Source organism: Pezoporus wallicus, unplaced genomic scaffold (assembly GCF_028554395.1).
Source record: "Pezoporus wallicus isolate ANWC-B61680 ecotype Strahan unplaced genomic scaffold, APGP_CSIRO_Pwel_v1 contig_10308, whole genome shotgun sequence".
Taxonomy (NCBI): Eukaryota; Metazoa; Chordata; class Aves; order Psittaciformes; family Psittacidae; genus Pezoporus; species Pezoporus wallicus.
Window position 1 is genome coordinate 33,677 of NW_026641029.1, and position 13,581 is coordinate 47,257.

At 59.1% G+C, this 13,581-nt stretch overlaps 3 protein-coding genes and 1 pseudogene across 3 annotated transcripts; 2 read left to right on the forward strand and 2 right to left on the reverse strand.

Moving 5' to 3' along the window:
* The first annotated feature begins 32 nt into the window (after positions 1-32).
* On the forward strand, positions 33-1,105 carry ORMDL2 (ORMDL sphingolipid biosynthesis regulator 2). Its single transcript, XM_057421623.1, has 3 exons — positions 33-254; positions 344-495; positions 852-1,105. Exons 1-3 carry the CDS (start codon positions 81-83, stop codon positions 985-987), a joined length of 462 nt encoding a protein of 153 aa, XP_057277606.1. The 5' UTR covers positions 33-80; the 3' UTR covers positions 988-1,105.
* A 344-nt stretch (positions 1,106-1,449) lies between these two features.
* DNAJC14 (DnaJ heat shock protein family (Hsp40) member C14) lies at positions 1,450-3,710 on the reverse strand. The gene is made up of 6 exons (XM_057421616.1): positions 2,611-3,710; positions 2,424-2,530; positions 2,221-2,340; positions 1,985-2,145; positions 1,815-1,908; positions 1,450-1,731 (listed from the first exon to the last, which is right to left on the reverse strand). The coding sequence occupies exons 1-6, from the start codon at positions 3,592-3,594 to the stop codon at positions 1,509-1,511; spliced, it is 1,689 nt and encodes a 562-aa protein (XP_057277599.1). The 5' UTR covers positions 3,595-3,710; the 3' UTR covers positions 1,450-1,508.
* A 504-nt stretch (positions 3,711-4,214) lies between these two features.
* Positions 4,215-6,012, forward strand: LOC130605846 (transmembrane protein 198-like; annotated as a pseudogene).
* Positions 6,013-6,081: 69 nt separating this feature from the next.
* PYM1 (PYM homolog 1, exon junction complex associated factor) lies at positions 6,082-7,674 on the reverse strand. Its single transcript, XM_057421622.1, has 3 exons — positions 7,564-7,674; positions 6,862-6,955; positions 6,082-6,569 (listed from the first exon to the last, which is right to left on the reverse strand). Exons 1-3 carry the CDS (start codon positions 7,592-7,594, stop codon positions 6,098-6,100), a joined length of 597 nt encoding a protein of 198 aa, XP_057277605.1. The 5' UTR covers positions 7,595-7,674; the 3' UTR covers positions 6,082-6,097.
* Positions 7,675-13,581: the final 5,907 nt, after the last annotated feature.

Sequence of the window (13,581 nt, forward strand, 5' to 3'; positions counted from 1 at the left end):
TCGGGGCTGCTAGACGAGGCTGGAGCCCCTGTGTCTCCGGTGCGGGACGAGGCTGGAGCTCCCCGTGTCCCCGGTGCAGGATGAACGTCGGCGTGGCTCACAGCGAGGTGAACCCCAACACGCGGGTGATAAACAGCAGAGGCATCTGGGTGGCCTACGGCATTTCAGTGGGCGTCCTGCACGTGGTGCTACTCAGCATCCCCTTCTTCAGCGTGCCCGTGGTCTGGACGCTCACCAACGTCATCCACAACCTGGTCAGGCCAACTCTGCCCCATCTCCCCAGGGCAGCCCCTGACTCCGTGGGATGCCGGGGGCTCAGCATTTCCCTGCTTCACCCCCACAGGTCATGTACATGTTGCTGCATGCCGTGAAGGGAATGCCCTTCGAGACTCCAGACCAGGGCAAGGACCGGCTCCTCACACACTGGGAGCAGATAGACTACGGAATGCAGTGCACGGCGGCAAGCAAATTCCTCAGCATTTCCCCCGTGGTGCTATGAGTGCTGCTTACCTGGGCAGGATAGTGCTGGGCGAGCCTGGGCCAAGGGCCCTTTTCCCAGCACAAGGGGGATGTTGGAAGCTATTCCCTGTGAGGGTGCTGAGGTGCTGGCACAGGGTGCCCACAGAAGCTGTGGCTGCCCCATCCCTGGCAGTGTTCTAGGCCAGGTTGGACACAGGGGCTTGGAGCTCTAGTGGAAGGTGTCCCTTCCCGTGGCAGTGGGATGGAACTAGATGAGCTTTAAGGTCCCTTCCAACATAAACCATTGTGGGCTTCTCTGGAGCATCCAAGAAGCCCCTAATGTGTGTGGTGGAAGCAGCCTGGAGCTCACCCTGTGTCTCCTTGTGCCCCAGGTACCTCCTGACCAGCTTCTACACCAAGTATGACCCTGCACACTTCCTGGTGAACACAACCTCTCTGCTCAGCGTCCTCCTGCCCAAACTGCCCCAGTTCCATGGTGTCCGTATCTTTGGCATCAACAAGTACTGAGGCCCATGCAGGAACCCCTCCAGCTCCACTAGGGTCTGGGGAGGGTTCCTCCAGCCCAGAGCTGCTCCATGGATCCCGTTCCTCTGGTTGGAATTCAACCAAATCCATCTCAAAGGCATTTGCTACCTTTAACACCTAGTTTCCAGCCAGGACCCACTTGGACACTCACGTGGGGGCAGCACCCCTCAAATCCAGCCCCCCACATCCACCCACAGCTCCTTGCTGGGAAAGGGATGAAGGTCCCTCAAGCAGCTGAGAGGCAGGAAAAGCCATCCTGGGCTCTGGCACTGGGAGGAGGAGAGGAACAAAGAGGGATGAGCAACTTCAAAACACTATGTGAGGGGCACTGGTGTGGCACCGGGTGTTTGTACCTCTGTCTCTGGCTGTGTGTATTCCCCCCCCCCCCCCTCCGCCCCGGTTCCCTTGGGAAGCCCTAGAGTATTTAAAAGGAATTCTAAAAAGGAAAAATAGAGCTTTGCTTATTGGAAAGAGCCCTTGGAGTGCCTGGCCCAGAGCCACCCTCAGCGCTGCAGCGGCCGACGCAGCTTCTTCCGCCTCTTGTGCCTCATGTCCCCCTTGGGTGCAGCCCCCTTGGCCTTGGGGGTAACCCCAGGAGGGGCTGCAGCTGCCGGGGGGGTGGAGGGTGGCGGGAAGGGTCCCCCCGGCCCTGAGCTGCTCTGAAAGATGTGGGTGAAGAAGTCCTGCAGGTCATCAGCCGAGGGGGTGCTGCCCTTGGGTGCACTCCTGCAGTGGGGGGGGGGAAGTGGGGTTTAGGGGTGCCGCAGGCGAGGCTGGCGCCCCCTCACCCGGGGGTGCAGGACACTGACCTGTGGCGCCCAGTGCCCCGTGGTCCAAAGGAGAGGTGATAAGGAACGCGGTGGGTGTCTGGGGAGATGCCCACACGCTGGCACCCTGCCCACTCTGCAGGAGGCAAGCGGGCACTGGTCACACCAGGGTGGTTGGCAGCACCACAGGCACCATACAGGGGGACACCCACCTGTGATGTCGTAGATCTTCCCATCCATCATAGCAAAGTAGGTGATCTTCAGCCCCAGGAGGCTGGACTCTGCCCACAGATCACCCTCCTCGGCTGCGTGCAAGCGGCCGCACTCGGCGCAGTACCGGGCACTCAGCGGGTCCCGGTTCATCTCGAACCGCCTGTGGTTGGGATGGGTGAGGACAGGCATTGCTGGGCTTGGCCCTGGCTTCAGGCCCACCTCCCCCAGTACCCACCGGTGCTTTCCCTGGCACTTGCTGCACATCATGGTGTTCATGGCCTCGCGCAGCTCCTCCTGAAGCCGCCGCAGGAACTCACCCACCGAGCGCGGCAGCTCGTGCTGTGCCATCCACTTCCTGCACCAGGGAGGAATCGGGGCTCAGACCCCCGGCACAGAGCCAGGATATGGAAAGACCCTTCAAAATCCCCTTTTGCTCACATCTCAAACTCCCTCCGGCGCTCAGGACTGCTGACTATGTCCCAGGCTGCCTGCAGCACCTTGAATGCTGCCTCTGCCCGGGGGTGCTCGTTCTTGTCTGGGTGAACCTGGCATGGAGAAAGTGGGAACCTCAACACTGCAGCCCCAGGTGGGGGCACAGAGACACCCCCACCCCGGTCCCACTCACCAGCACGGCCAGGCGGCGATAGGCCCTCCTCAGCTCGGTGTCCGACGCTGTCGCCTCCACGCCCAGCACGTGGAAGGGGTTCAGCTCCTCCTCGGGCACCTCGGCCATGGCCAGCAGCCGGGTCACCTCCTCGCCGCGGTCCTCGGGCGCCGCAATCCCCGTCTCACCCGCGGCCCCCGCCCAAGGGGGACCCCGGCACGGCCTCAACCAGACCCAGAGCAGCCCCCACGTCCTGCGGAGCGCGGCCACGTCCAGGAGCCGGCTACCAGCTGCGCACTGGAGCGCGGCGGCGCCGGCGCGGCCGCAGAGCCGCAGGCAACCCAGTAGCAGCATGAGCAGCAGCAGCAGGAGCGCCAGGAGCATCCAGAGCAGGCGGAAGCCGAGCCGTGCCGCGGTGCGCAGGCACCGCGCTGCCCGCAAGGACCCGCTCCAGGCGCGCTGCCCTACGGCGCGGCCCCAGCCCCGCACCGAGCCCGGCTCCACTGCTCTGAGGCGGCAGCAGGAGCAAAGCAGCCGCCCCCTGGCCTCCGCCGCCAACCTGCGGGCCTGGAGCAGCGGCTCCCGCCACCCAGCCGCGGCCTCGTCCCCGCGGCTCCTCCTCCGCGGCGGCTGCGGCCGCTTCCCCTCCCGCCTGCTCCCCTCCTCCTTCTCCTTGAGCGCCGCGCGCTGCCGCTGCCGCCGCCGGGGACGCCGGAGCCCGTCGTCCTCCTCCTCGTCCTCCTCCTCGGCCGCGGCACTCGGGGCAGCGGCCGGTTCCCCCCGGCAGCGGCAGCAGCGCTCGGGAACTGGGTCGTGCTCGCAGTCCCCGTCCTCGTCCTCCTCCTCCTCCCGGCCGGCAGCCGCTGCCCACCCGCAGCTCCCGTTCCAGCCCGCCCTGTCCCAGCCGCGGCGGTCACCGGTGACCCCCTGCTCCTGAAGGCTCCCACCGGAGCCGTCGCCTCCATCAGCCGCCACCGCCGCTTCCCGATGCCGCGGCTGCTCCATCCCGGCGGCCCCACTGGCCCCGGACGGGCTTAAGTCACAGCCATGTCCTGAAGGGCCAGAGCGGGGTCAGCGCCGACAGAGCGGCCCCGGGACCCCCGACCGGCCCTGAGCACCCCCCGTTGCCACTCCCCCCCCAAGGGCCGGTGCTCGGGCCCCACTTCAGGACCTGTGGGAAGATCCGGGTCTCACCGTGCCGGTACGGGCGGGGGGGGGGGGGGGGGGGGTCCGCCACCTCCCCCCCCCGGTTTGCGTCCTGCAGCACTTCCGCCTTCCGCCACGGCCCACTCCCAGAGCCGGGGCCTGGAGCCGGAGCGTCCCCACTCCTAACCCCGCCCCTTAAAGGGGCAGCACCGTGTCCCCCCCCCCGTAACCGCGGGAGGGGCCCATTCCGCTCTCGGGGGTCCCGGTCCCGCCCCCGCCCCACCGCGACCCCCGTGGCCGGCAGCGAGCGGGTGAGTCCCGGGGAGGGTGGGCACCGAGCGGGGATCCCCGTCCGGCCCCCCCCCCGCTGTCCCAATGCCCCCGGTGTGGTGTCCCCCAGAGCTCCCGGTTTCCCTCCCGGTGCTCCTGTTCCCAGCGCTCCCACCTCCCCTGCCGCAGGGGCTCGCACTTTCCCCCAGATGTTCTCCCCAGGAGGCGCTGCCAGATGTGGGTGCGGGGAGGAAGGGCTGAGTACCGGGGGAGGTCACTGGGGGCTCACAGACACCCATTCCCCCCCCAGGCCCAGGTCATGGACCCCGGCCCCTACCTTGCCCTGCTGCACCCTGGAGCCGCGGCCCCACTAAGAACTGGTCCCCACTGTTCCCTGCGCTTGGAGTGCTCCTGGGGCTCGTGTGCGGCTGTTTCGGGAGTGCCGGGGGGCAGAGCTGGGGGTGGAGCTGGGGCTCACTTGGGGGGAAACACAAGCCCATGGAGGGGGTTGTGCTGGGGCACAGGGGGGACAAAGGTGTTCTGGGGGACACAGCCAGGAGGGGTGGCACGGGGACAGTGCAGGGCACGGGCATGGCAGCACCAGTGACTGTCTTATGCCAGTGCCAGGCTACCACTGCTTCAGGGCCATCATGTTCCTCTCAGGGCTGGTGTTCAGCGCCGCTGTCAACTTCATGCTGTGCTACGGGCAGTGGGTGCTGGGGATGCTGCTGGGGCCGGCGGCAAGCGCGGGTATCGCGCTGCCCATCGGGCTGCTCACTGCGCTGCTGCGCAGCGTTGGGCTCTTCATCACGGGGCTGCTGCTGGCCGCAGCCACACTGGCCATGGCCGCACCGGTGCTGCTGCCGAGCCCCTGGGTGCCGCTGAGCATGGCGCTGATGCTCCTCTGCGTGCTCCAGGTGCTGTGCTGGATCAAGGGGGCGACTGTGGTGGCCACAGTGGCACTGGGAGCCGCCGCTGTCCTGGTGGGCGCTGATTACTTTGTGGAGGCACTGGTGCTGTTTGTGTGTGAGCAGCTGCGGTGAGCACTGGCGTGGTGCTGGATGGGCTGGGCCCTACTGGGAGGCTGGGCCCTGCTCCAGTGCTGCTCCAGTGGAGGATCATTCCCCGTGGCTGCGCACTTAGCACCAGTGAGTGGGGGAACACAAGGAGCACATGCTGCCCATGGGGCCTGTGAGGGGACGGGCAACGTGACAGTGGGATGGGAACAGGATGGGGAAGGGACTGGGATGGGATGAGGATAAAGGCTGGGATTTTGACGATGATGAGGTCAGGATGGGGAAGGAACTGGGATGTGGATGGGATAGGGATGGGAACTGGGCTGGGGACCCACTGAGGCTCGATTCATTCCCACAGCCCCCTGCAGCTCTTGGCAGCAGCAGCTCCTGCGGCAGAAAGAGACTGAGAGTCAGATGAACCCGACTCCCTCTGAGCCCCCCCACGTGTGGCACACAGCCGCCGGTGAGCCTGTGCCTGGTGGGCTGAGCAGGGCCTGCAGGGGACGATCCCCCCACGTGCCTTCTCCTTTAAATACGCAAATGAGGTGCTATATTTCCCACCCTAATCAAATCCTGGTCATGGTGTGGGCAGGGCTTCAGGGACCCTTCCCATGGGGCAAATCCCCAGCCCTCCCTAGTGCTGCCTGCCCCATAACTTGCCTCCCCCTACCAAAAACTCCTTCAAAACAAAGCCCCACTTCTATTTTTGTAAGACCTACCCAAACACTGCCATGGGACCAACCCCTCCAGTTCCCCCCAAAGCCTCAACCCTATGCTGGGGGGTCTTACCCTGCCATGGGGCTCCCAAAGGACAACCCCATGGACCAGGAGCTGCTGACGCTGGGGCTCTGCTGGGTTTATTGTCACTGGGGTTTGAAACAAGGCCGGGACAAGGCCACGACATGGAACATGAGGGGCTGGGCAGGGAGGGGGCCACGCAATGAGACCCCCCCAATAAAATAAAACAGGAAATAAAAAAGAAGAGGGATAAAGGGAGAAGCGTCCAAGCGCTGCTGCGTTCCCAACAGTGGGAACAACCATTCCAATACCCCCCCCACACCCCCTGATTCCCCCCCTTATGAGTCCCTCTCCAGGCTCCGCAGTTCCTCCTCCAGCGTTTTCCTCCGGCTCAGCTTCTCAAGCTGCTCGCGGGTGGGATTCGGGACCTCACCAGCGTCCAGGCGCTGCTGCAGTTCCTCTACCTGCCGCAACTTCTTCCGCAGGTTCTTCAGCCTCCGGCTCCTCTCTGAGGCCGGAGCATCACCGGGGCTGGTGCCAGGGCTCATGATGGGGCTGGCAGCGCCACAGCCGGGCAGCGGCTCCGACAGTGCCGAGCGCTCCAGTGCCTGAATCAGTTCATCCGTGTCCCGCTCCCCCTTTTCCTGCTGCTGCTTCCTCTTCTCCTTCCGTTTCAAGTTCCGTTTGGCTGCCTTGGATAGTCCCGTGTCGCCAGGCTCTGCTTTCCCGGGTGCTGCTGCTGCCTCTGGGTTCAGCCCTGGTGGCAGCTCGGGTTTGCTCCGGAAGAACTTGACATATTTGTTTTCGTACCTGCATGGGGGGAAGAGCCTGTGAAGGCTCTGTGTGGCCCCCACAGTGGTGCCACAAACCCCTGGTCCCAGGAGCCAGCCCCATGCCACCGGTGAAGCCTCTCCAAAGCTCCGTGCCCACAGGGGGATCAATACGTACCGGGCAGGACACGGTTATGGGACAGGGGTGAGGGGGTCGGAATCACACGGGCACCTGGAAAGAGACTTGGAGCTCAAGATGTCACCGGGGATGGAGGGAACGGGATGGGACGTGGCCCACGCGTGGCACTGGGGACACGGACACCCTCACTTACACCGGCACCTCCTCCTGTGGCACGTAACCGGCCTTCACCCGCCGCTGCTTCCGCCACGTCCCGTCTGGGCGCTGTGTCGAGGCAATGTACTTCCCTGTGGGGTACCACACAGTCAGCCCCGGATATGGGGCATCCAACAAGGGCCCTGGGACACCCCACGGACACCATGGGGCACCCCACAGACCCACAAGGGCCCTGAGACACCCCGAAGGAACCCCCTGGTCTGCGGGGCCCCCCATGGACAGCAAAAGACACCCTACAAGACAACCTACACACCCCATGGGACACCCTACGGAACCCAAGGGGGCTTTGCGGCCCCCCACGAATCCCACGGGACCCCACGAGGACCGGGTCGAGGGAGCACGAGGCTGCACTGACCCATCCCCACAACTACGGGGGAGGTGCCCCATACCGAGCGGCAGTGGGGGGGGCTGGAGTGCCGACAGAGCCCCACAGACAGTGTAGGCAGCCTCTGCCAAAGGGGCCGGGGCATGCCCCACAGGGACCGCGGGTGGGCGCGGCCCTATGGAGCGGGGGGAGGGCCGCCCATGCCACAGCTCCCGGTCCGGTCCCTCAGCGCCGGGTCCGCCCCAGAGCGCCGGGTCCTGCCCAACAGCCCCGGGCCGTGCCCCACAGCGCCAGGCCCTGCCCCATACCCCGCGTCCTGCCCCACAGCGCCGGATCCGGCCGCGCCGCACTCACCGGTCTCATCAGTCACATAGGGAGTTGCCATCTTGCGAGCACGACACACTTCCGGCCTGCAGGACCCGCCCCGGACGTTATTGGCGGGTGTAGGGCGTGGCCTCGAAGGGGCGGGGCTCACCCTTGGGGTTAATCAAAGGAGGCGGAGCTAATTAGGGTCAATTAAAGGGGCGGAGCTAATTGGGGTTAATTTTAGGGGGGTTTCAGTCAGGTCTCCGCGTTTGCTTCAGCCAGGTCTGGCGCCGCTTCACTTTGGCTTCCCTGCACCGTGCCCCTCTGGGTCCTAAAGCTCGACCACAAGAGATCAAATCCCACAATGGAGTGGCCTTGGGGAGACCATCTTCCCTGTATTCCATCTAACTCTTGCCTCTAGTACTTTAAAGCCATTCCCCTTGTCCTGTCCCTCCATTCCTTACCTAAAGCCCCTCTCCAGGTTTCCTGCAGCTCCTTTAGGCATTGGGAGCTGCTCTGAGATATCCCCTTCAGGAGCCTTCTCTTCCCCAGGCCGACCCAGCCCAGCTCAGCCTGGCTCCAGAGCAGAGCTGCTCCTGATCATCTCTGCGGCCTTCTCTGGCATCACTCCAGCTGCTCTTTCTTCTGAGGAGCTCTTGGGCACCCCAAACCCCACCCCTAAAGTTGGTGGGACTTGCAGAGTTCACACTGTGGAACAGTCCTACCTTCCCAGGACTGTTGGGGATGAGGCAGAGCAGAGGTGGGGATGTTAAGGGGGGTGACACAACATTAGGGACACCCAAAACCACCCCAAAGACCTTTTCTGCTTTAAAATGAGGCTTTTTTAAAACCTTTTAATGATTTTTATTTTTGCTGTACAATGCGGGTTTTCTTGCCTTAAAATGAAGATTTTTGCCTTAAAATGATTTTTTTTTTTTTTTTTTGAGTAAAATTAAGACCAGTCAGAACATGATCATCGTGATCACTATGGGGTCTCTATGAGTCTCTATCTATTGCTATGCGCCTCTGTGGGCCTGTGGGGCTCTGTGAGCTTTTCTGGCTCGCTATTGGGCATCTAAAAAATTTTTTTTTACTAAAAAGAACTGAAAAGCAAAGAAATCTGAAGAAAAAAATTAATAAAAAAACAAATCAATAAAGACATAAAGACAATAAAAAGCAAAAGAGAATAATGTGTTTCTAAATTATTACAAAGCAAATAAAAGGAATAGGTGTGAGCAAGCCTGAATGAATCTTGAATAAAAGTGACTGAAAGTTCATAAAAATGAATGAAAGCCAATAAAAAAATCAATTGGTATTGTGGTACTTACGGGGTGCAGTGGGGTAGTGGGGGCCCTATGGGGCACTTGGGGACCCCTCACAGGGCTCTTGGGCATCTCTATAGGGCACCATGCCATTGAGGATGCTGATGATGTCATCTCAGTCCCAGTGACATCATGACACCATAAATCAATAGATGCCATGGGGTGCGTGTTGTGCATCTGTAGGAACTATGGGGCATTGAGGAGTGGGCCTATGTAGTGCTATCTGACAGTGCATGGTGTCTATATGGCTCTAAGTGTTGTCATGGCGCCAAGTGTCAGTCAATAGGTATCTAGCAGTTGCTCACTACAGGGTGTCCAGGGCTCTCTATAAGGTGTCTAAGGAGTATCTGTAGGTTGCAGTGTGTCATTGTGGGGATCTATGGGTCTCTATGGGGCATCTGTGAGTCACTTTGGAGTGTACATGGGGTGCTGTGGATGTCGGGTGGTCACTGTGGGTCTCTATGGGATGTCTGTAGGGTGTCCATGGGGTGCTGTGAATGGCTATGGGCTGTCTATGGGTCACTGTAGGTTCATCAGGAGTTGCTGCGGGGTGTCTATGGGTTGCTCTGGGACACTATGGGGTGTCTATATGAAGTCTATGAGGCTCAGGGGGGCTATTGATGATCTTCTGGGGTCTATGGGGATCTATGAGGTGTCAATGAGTTGCACTGGATCACGATCAGATAACTAAAAAAAAAAAAAGTTACCAAAAGTGACTACTTCAAATCTGAAGAAAAGTGAGCAAAATGTGAGCAAATCATAATCAAGAAGTGAGCTAAATGTGAGTAAAGTGAATAAATATGAAACAAAATATCAAGCCTGAATAAAAATTAAAAGAAAGCTCTTCCGCAATCTGTGAGCTTCACAGTGATGCCACCATCATTGCTGTTGCTCCTCGCTTTCCCACTTCAAAGTCCATTTGAATCTGACGTCTGCAATGCCTGCTCTCTGCTGTCCAGCAGCAGAGTGAGTAGAACAAGAAAGTTTGGCCTCTGATCCCACAGCCGAAGAGCCATGAGGGAAATCTGGTGCTGGGATTCTTCAGATCACAGTGAACTTTGTAAAGGTGCTAACCGCATTGCTGTTGAACCTCGCTTTCACACCTAAAAGTCCATTTGAATCCAGTATCTCTGTTGCCAACTCTCGGCTGCTCAGCAGCACAGCGAGAAGAGCATGAACGTTTGGCCTCTGCTCCCATAGCCAAAGAGACAGGAGGGAAAGCTGGTGCTTCGAATCTTCAGCAAATAGTGAGCTTTGCAATAGTGCAACCATCATTGCTGTTGCTCCTCACTTAGATACCAAAAAGTCCATTTGAATCGTACCTCTCCGGAGCTTGCTCTAGGTTACCCGGCAGCACAGTGAGTAGAGCATGAACGTGGGGCCTCTGCTCCCAGAGTCGAAGAGCCAGGAGGGAAAGCTGCTGCTTGGAATCTTCAGCAGATAGTGAGCATTGCAACGGTGTCACCATCATTGCTGTCGCTCCTCATTACATCCCAAAAAGTCCATTTGAATGCAACCTCTCCAGAGCTTGCTCTCAGCTGCCCAGCAGCGCAGCTACTAGAGCACGAACGTCTGGCCTCTGCTCTCAGAGCCGAAGAGCCAGGAGGGAAAGCATGTGCTGGGCATCTTCAGCACACAGTCAGCTTTGCAACGGTGTCACCATCATTGCTGTCGCTCCTCACTTTCATACCTAGAAGTCCATTTGAATACAGCTTCTCTGCTGGTTGCTCTTGGCTGCCAGTAGCACAGTGAGTAGAGCACGAACGTCTGGCCTCTGCTCCCACAGCTGAAGAACCAGGAGGGAAAGCATGGGCTGGGCATCTTCAGCATACAGTCAACTTTGCAACGGTGTCACCATCATTGCTGTCGCTCCTCGGTTTCATACCAAAAAGACAATTTGAAAGCAACCTCTCCGCAGCATGCTCTTGGCTGCCCAGTAGCACAGTGAGTAGAGCATGAACGTCTGGCCTCTGCTCCCACAGCCGAAGAGACAGGAGGGAAAGCATGGGCTGGGCATCTTCAGCATGCAGTCAGTTTTGCAACGGTGCCTCCATCATTGCTGTCGCTCCTCACTTTCATACCTAGAAGTCCATTTGAATCCAACTTCTCTGCTGGTTGCTCTTGGCTGCCCAGCAGCAAAGTGAGCAGAGCACGAACGTCTGGCCTCTGCTCCCAGAGCAGAAGAGCCAGGAGGGAAAGCATGTGCTGGGCATCTTGAGCACACAGTCAGCTTTGAGACGGTGTCACCATCATTGCTGTCGCTCCTCGGTTTCATACGTAAAAGTCCATTTGAGTGCAACCTCTCCAGAGCTTGCTCTCGGCTGCCCAGCAGCACAGTGAGCAGAGCACGAACGTTTGGCCTCTGCTTCAAGAGCTGAAGAGCTAGGAGGGAAAGCTGGTGCTCAGACTCTTCAGCACTCAGACAGCTTTGCAACGGTGCCTCCATCATTGCTGTCACTCTTCACTTTCATTTCTAGAAGTCCATTTGACTCCAACTTCTCTGGTGGTTGCTCTTGGCTGACCAGCAGCACAGCGATTAGAGCATGAACGTCTGGCTTCTGCTCCCAGAGCCGAAGAGCCAGGAGGGAAAGCATGTGCTGGGCATCTTCAGCACACAGTCAGCTTTGCAACGGTGTCACCATCATTGCTGTCGCTCCTCGGTTTCATACCTAAAGGTCCATTTGAATGCACCCTCTTCGGAGCTTGCTCTCGGCTGCCCAGCAGCACAGTGAGTAGAGTACGAACAGTTGCCGTCTGCTCCCACAATCGAAGAGCCAGGAGGGAAAGCTGGTGCTCAGAATCTTCAGCACACAGTCAGCTTTGCAACGGTGCCTCCATCATTGCTGTCGCTCCTCACTTTCATACCTAGAAGTCCATTTGAATCCAACTTCTCTGGTGGTTGCTCTTGGCTGCCCAGCAGCACAGTGAGTAGAGCACGAACGTCTGGCCTCTGCTCCCACAGTCGAAGAGCCAGGAGGGAAAGCATGTGCTGGGCATCTTCAGCACACAGTCAGCTTTGCAACGGTGTCACCATCATTGCTGTCGAAGTTTCATACCTAAAGTCCATTTGAATGCACCCTCTGGAGCTTGCTCTCTGGCTGCCCAGCAGCACAGTGAGTAGAGCACGAACGTCTGGCCTCTGCTCCCAGAGCCGAAGAGCCAGGAGGGAAAGCATGTGCTGGGCATCTTCAGCACACAGTCAGCTTTGCAACGGTGTCACCATCATTGCTGTCGCTCCTCGGTTTCATACCTAAAAGTCCATTTGAATGCAACCTCTTCTGAGCTGGTTCTCTGCTGCCCAGCAGCACAGCGATTAGAGCACGAACGTCTGGCCTCTGCTCCCCAGAGCCGAAGAGCCAGGAGGGAAAGCATGTGCTGGGCATCTTCAGCACACAGTCAGCTTTGCAACGGTGTCACCATCATTGCTGTCGCTCCTCGCTTTCATACTTAAAAGTCCATTTGAATGCAACTTCTCCGGAGCTTGATCTTGGCTGCCCAGGAGCACAGCGATTAGAGCACGAACGTCTGGCCTCTGCTCTCACAGCCGAAGAGCCAGGAGGGAAAGCATGTGCTGGGCATCTTCAGCACACAGTCAGCTTTGCAACGGTGTCACCATCATTGCTGTCGCTCCTCGCTTTCATACCTAAAGGTCCATTTGAATGCACCTCTTCGGAGCTTGCTCTCGGCTGCCCAGCAGCACAGTGAGTAGAGCACGAACAGTTGCCGTCTGCTCCCACAGTCGAAGAGCCAGGAGGGAAAGCTGGTGCGCGGAATCTTCAGCACACAGTCAGCTTTGCAACGGTGTCACCATCATTGCTGTTGCTCCTCACTTTCATACCTAGAAGTCCATTTGAATCCATCTTTTCTGCTGGTTGTTCTTGGCTGCCCAGCAGCATAGTGATTAGAGCACGAACGTCAGGCCTCTGCTCCCACAGCCGAAGAGCCCGGAGGGAAAGCATGTGCTGGGCATCTTCAGCACACAGTCAGCTTTGCAACGGTGTCACCATCATTGCTGTCGCTCCTCGGTTTCATACCTAAAAGTCCATTTGAATGCAACCTCTCAAAGCTTGCTCTTGGCTGCCCAGCAGCACAGCGATTAGTAGCACGAACGTTGGCCTCTGCTCCCAGAGCCGAAGAGCCAGGAGGGAAAGCATGTGCTGGGCATCTTCAGCACACAGTCAGCTTTGCAACGGTGTCACCATCATTGCTGTCGCTCCTCAGTTTCATACCTAAAGGTCCATTTGAATGCAACCTCTTCGGAGCTTGCTCTTGGCTGCCCAGCAGCACAGTGAGTAGAGCACGAACGTCTGGCCTCTGCTCCCACAATCGAAGAGCCAGGAGGGAAAGCATGTGCTGGGCATCTTCAGCACACAGTCAGCTTTGCAATGGTGTCACCATCATTGCTGTCGCTCCTCGGTTTCATACCTAAAAGTTCATTTGAATGCAACCTCTCCAAATCTTTTTCTCGGCTGCCCAGGGTCACAGCGATTAGAGCACGAACGTCTGGCCTCTGCTCCCAGAGCCGAAGAGCCAGGAGGGAAAGCATGTGCTGGGCATCTTCAGCACACAGTCAGCTTTGCAACGGTGCCTCCATCATTGCTGTCGCTCCTCACTTTCATACCAGAAGTCCATTTGAATCCAACTTCTCGCTGGTTGCTCTTGGCTGCCCAGCAGCACAGTCAGCAGAGCACGAACGTCTGGCCTCTGCTCCCAGAGCCGAAGAGCCAGGAGGGAAAGCATGTGC

Coding starts and splice junctions, on each gene's coding strand:
- DNAJC14 (XM_057421616.1), bottom strand. CDS start 3,594: ATGGAGCAGCCGCGGCATCGGGAAGCGGCGGTGGCGGCTGATGGAGGC. Junction 1,909..1,984: donor GAAGATCTACGACATCACAG/GTGGGTGTCCCC, acceptor TGCCTCCTGCAG/AGTGGGCAGGGTGCCAGCGT. Junction 1,732..1,814: donor CGGGGCACTGGGCGCCACAG/GTCAGTGTCCTG, acceptor CCCCCACTGCAG/GAGTGCACCCAAGGGCAGCA.
- PYM1 (XM_057421622.1), bottom strand. CDS start 7,594: ATGGCAACTCCCTATGTGACTGATGAGACCG. Junction 6,956..7,563: donor CTATGTGACTGATGAGACCG/GTGAGTGCGGCG, acceptor GGTACCCCACAG/GGAAGTACATTGCCTCGACA. Junction 6,570..6,861: donor CCACAGGAGGAGGTGCCGGT/GTAAGTGAGGGT, acceptor CCCCCCATGCAG/GTACGAAAACAAATATGTCA.
- ORMDL2 (XM_057421623.1), top strand. CDS start 81: ATGAACGTCGGCGTGGCTCACAGCGAGGTGAACCCCAACACGCGGGTG. Junction 255..343: donor CCAACGTCATCCACAACCTG/GTCAGGCCAACT, acceptor TCACCCCCACAG/GTCATGTACATGTTGCTGCA. Junction 496..851: donor AGCATTTCCCCCGTGGTGCT/ATGAGTGCTGCT, acceptor CTTGTGCCCCAG/GTACCTCCTGACCAGCTTCT.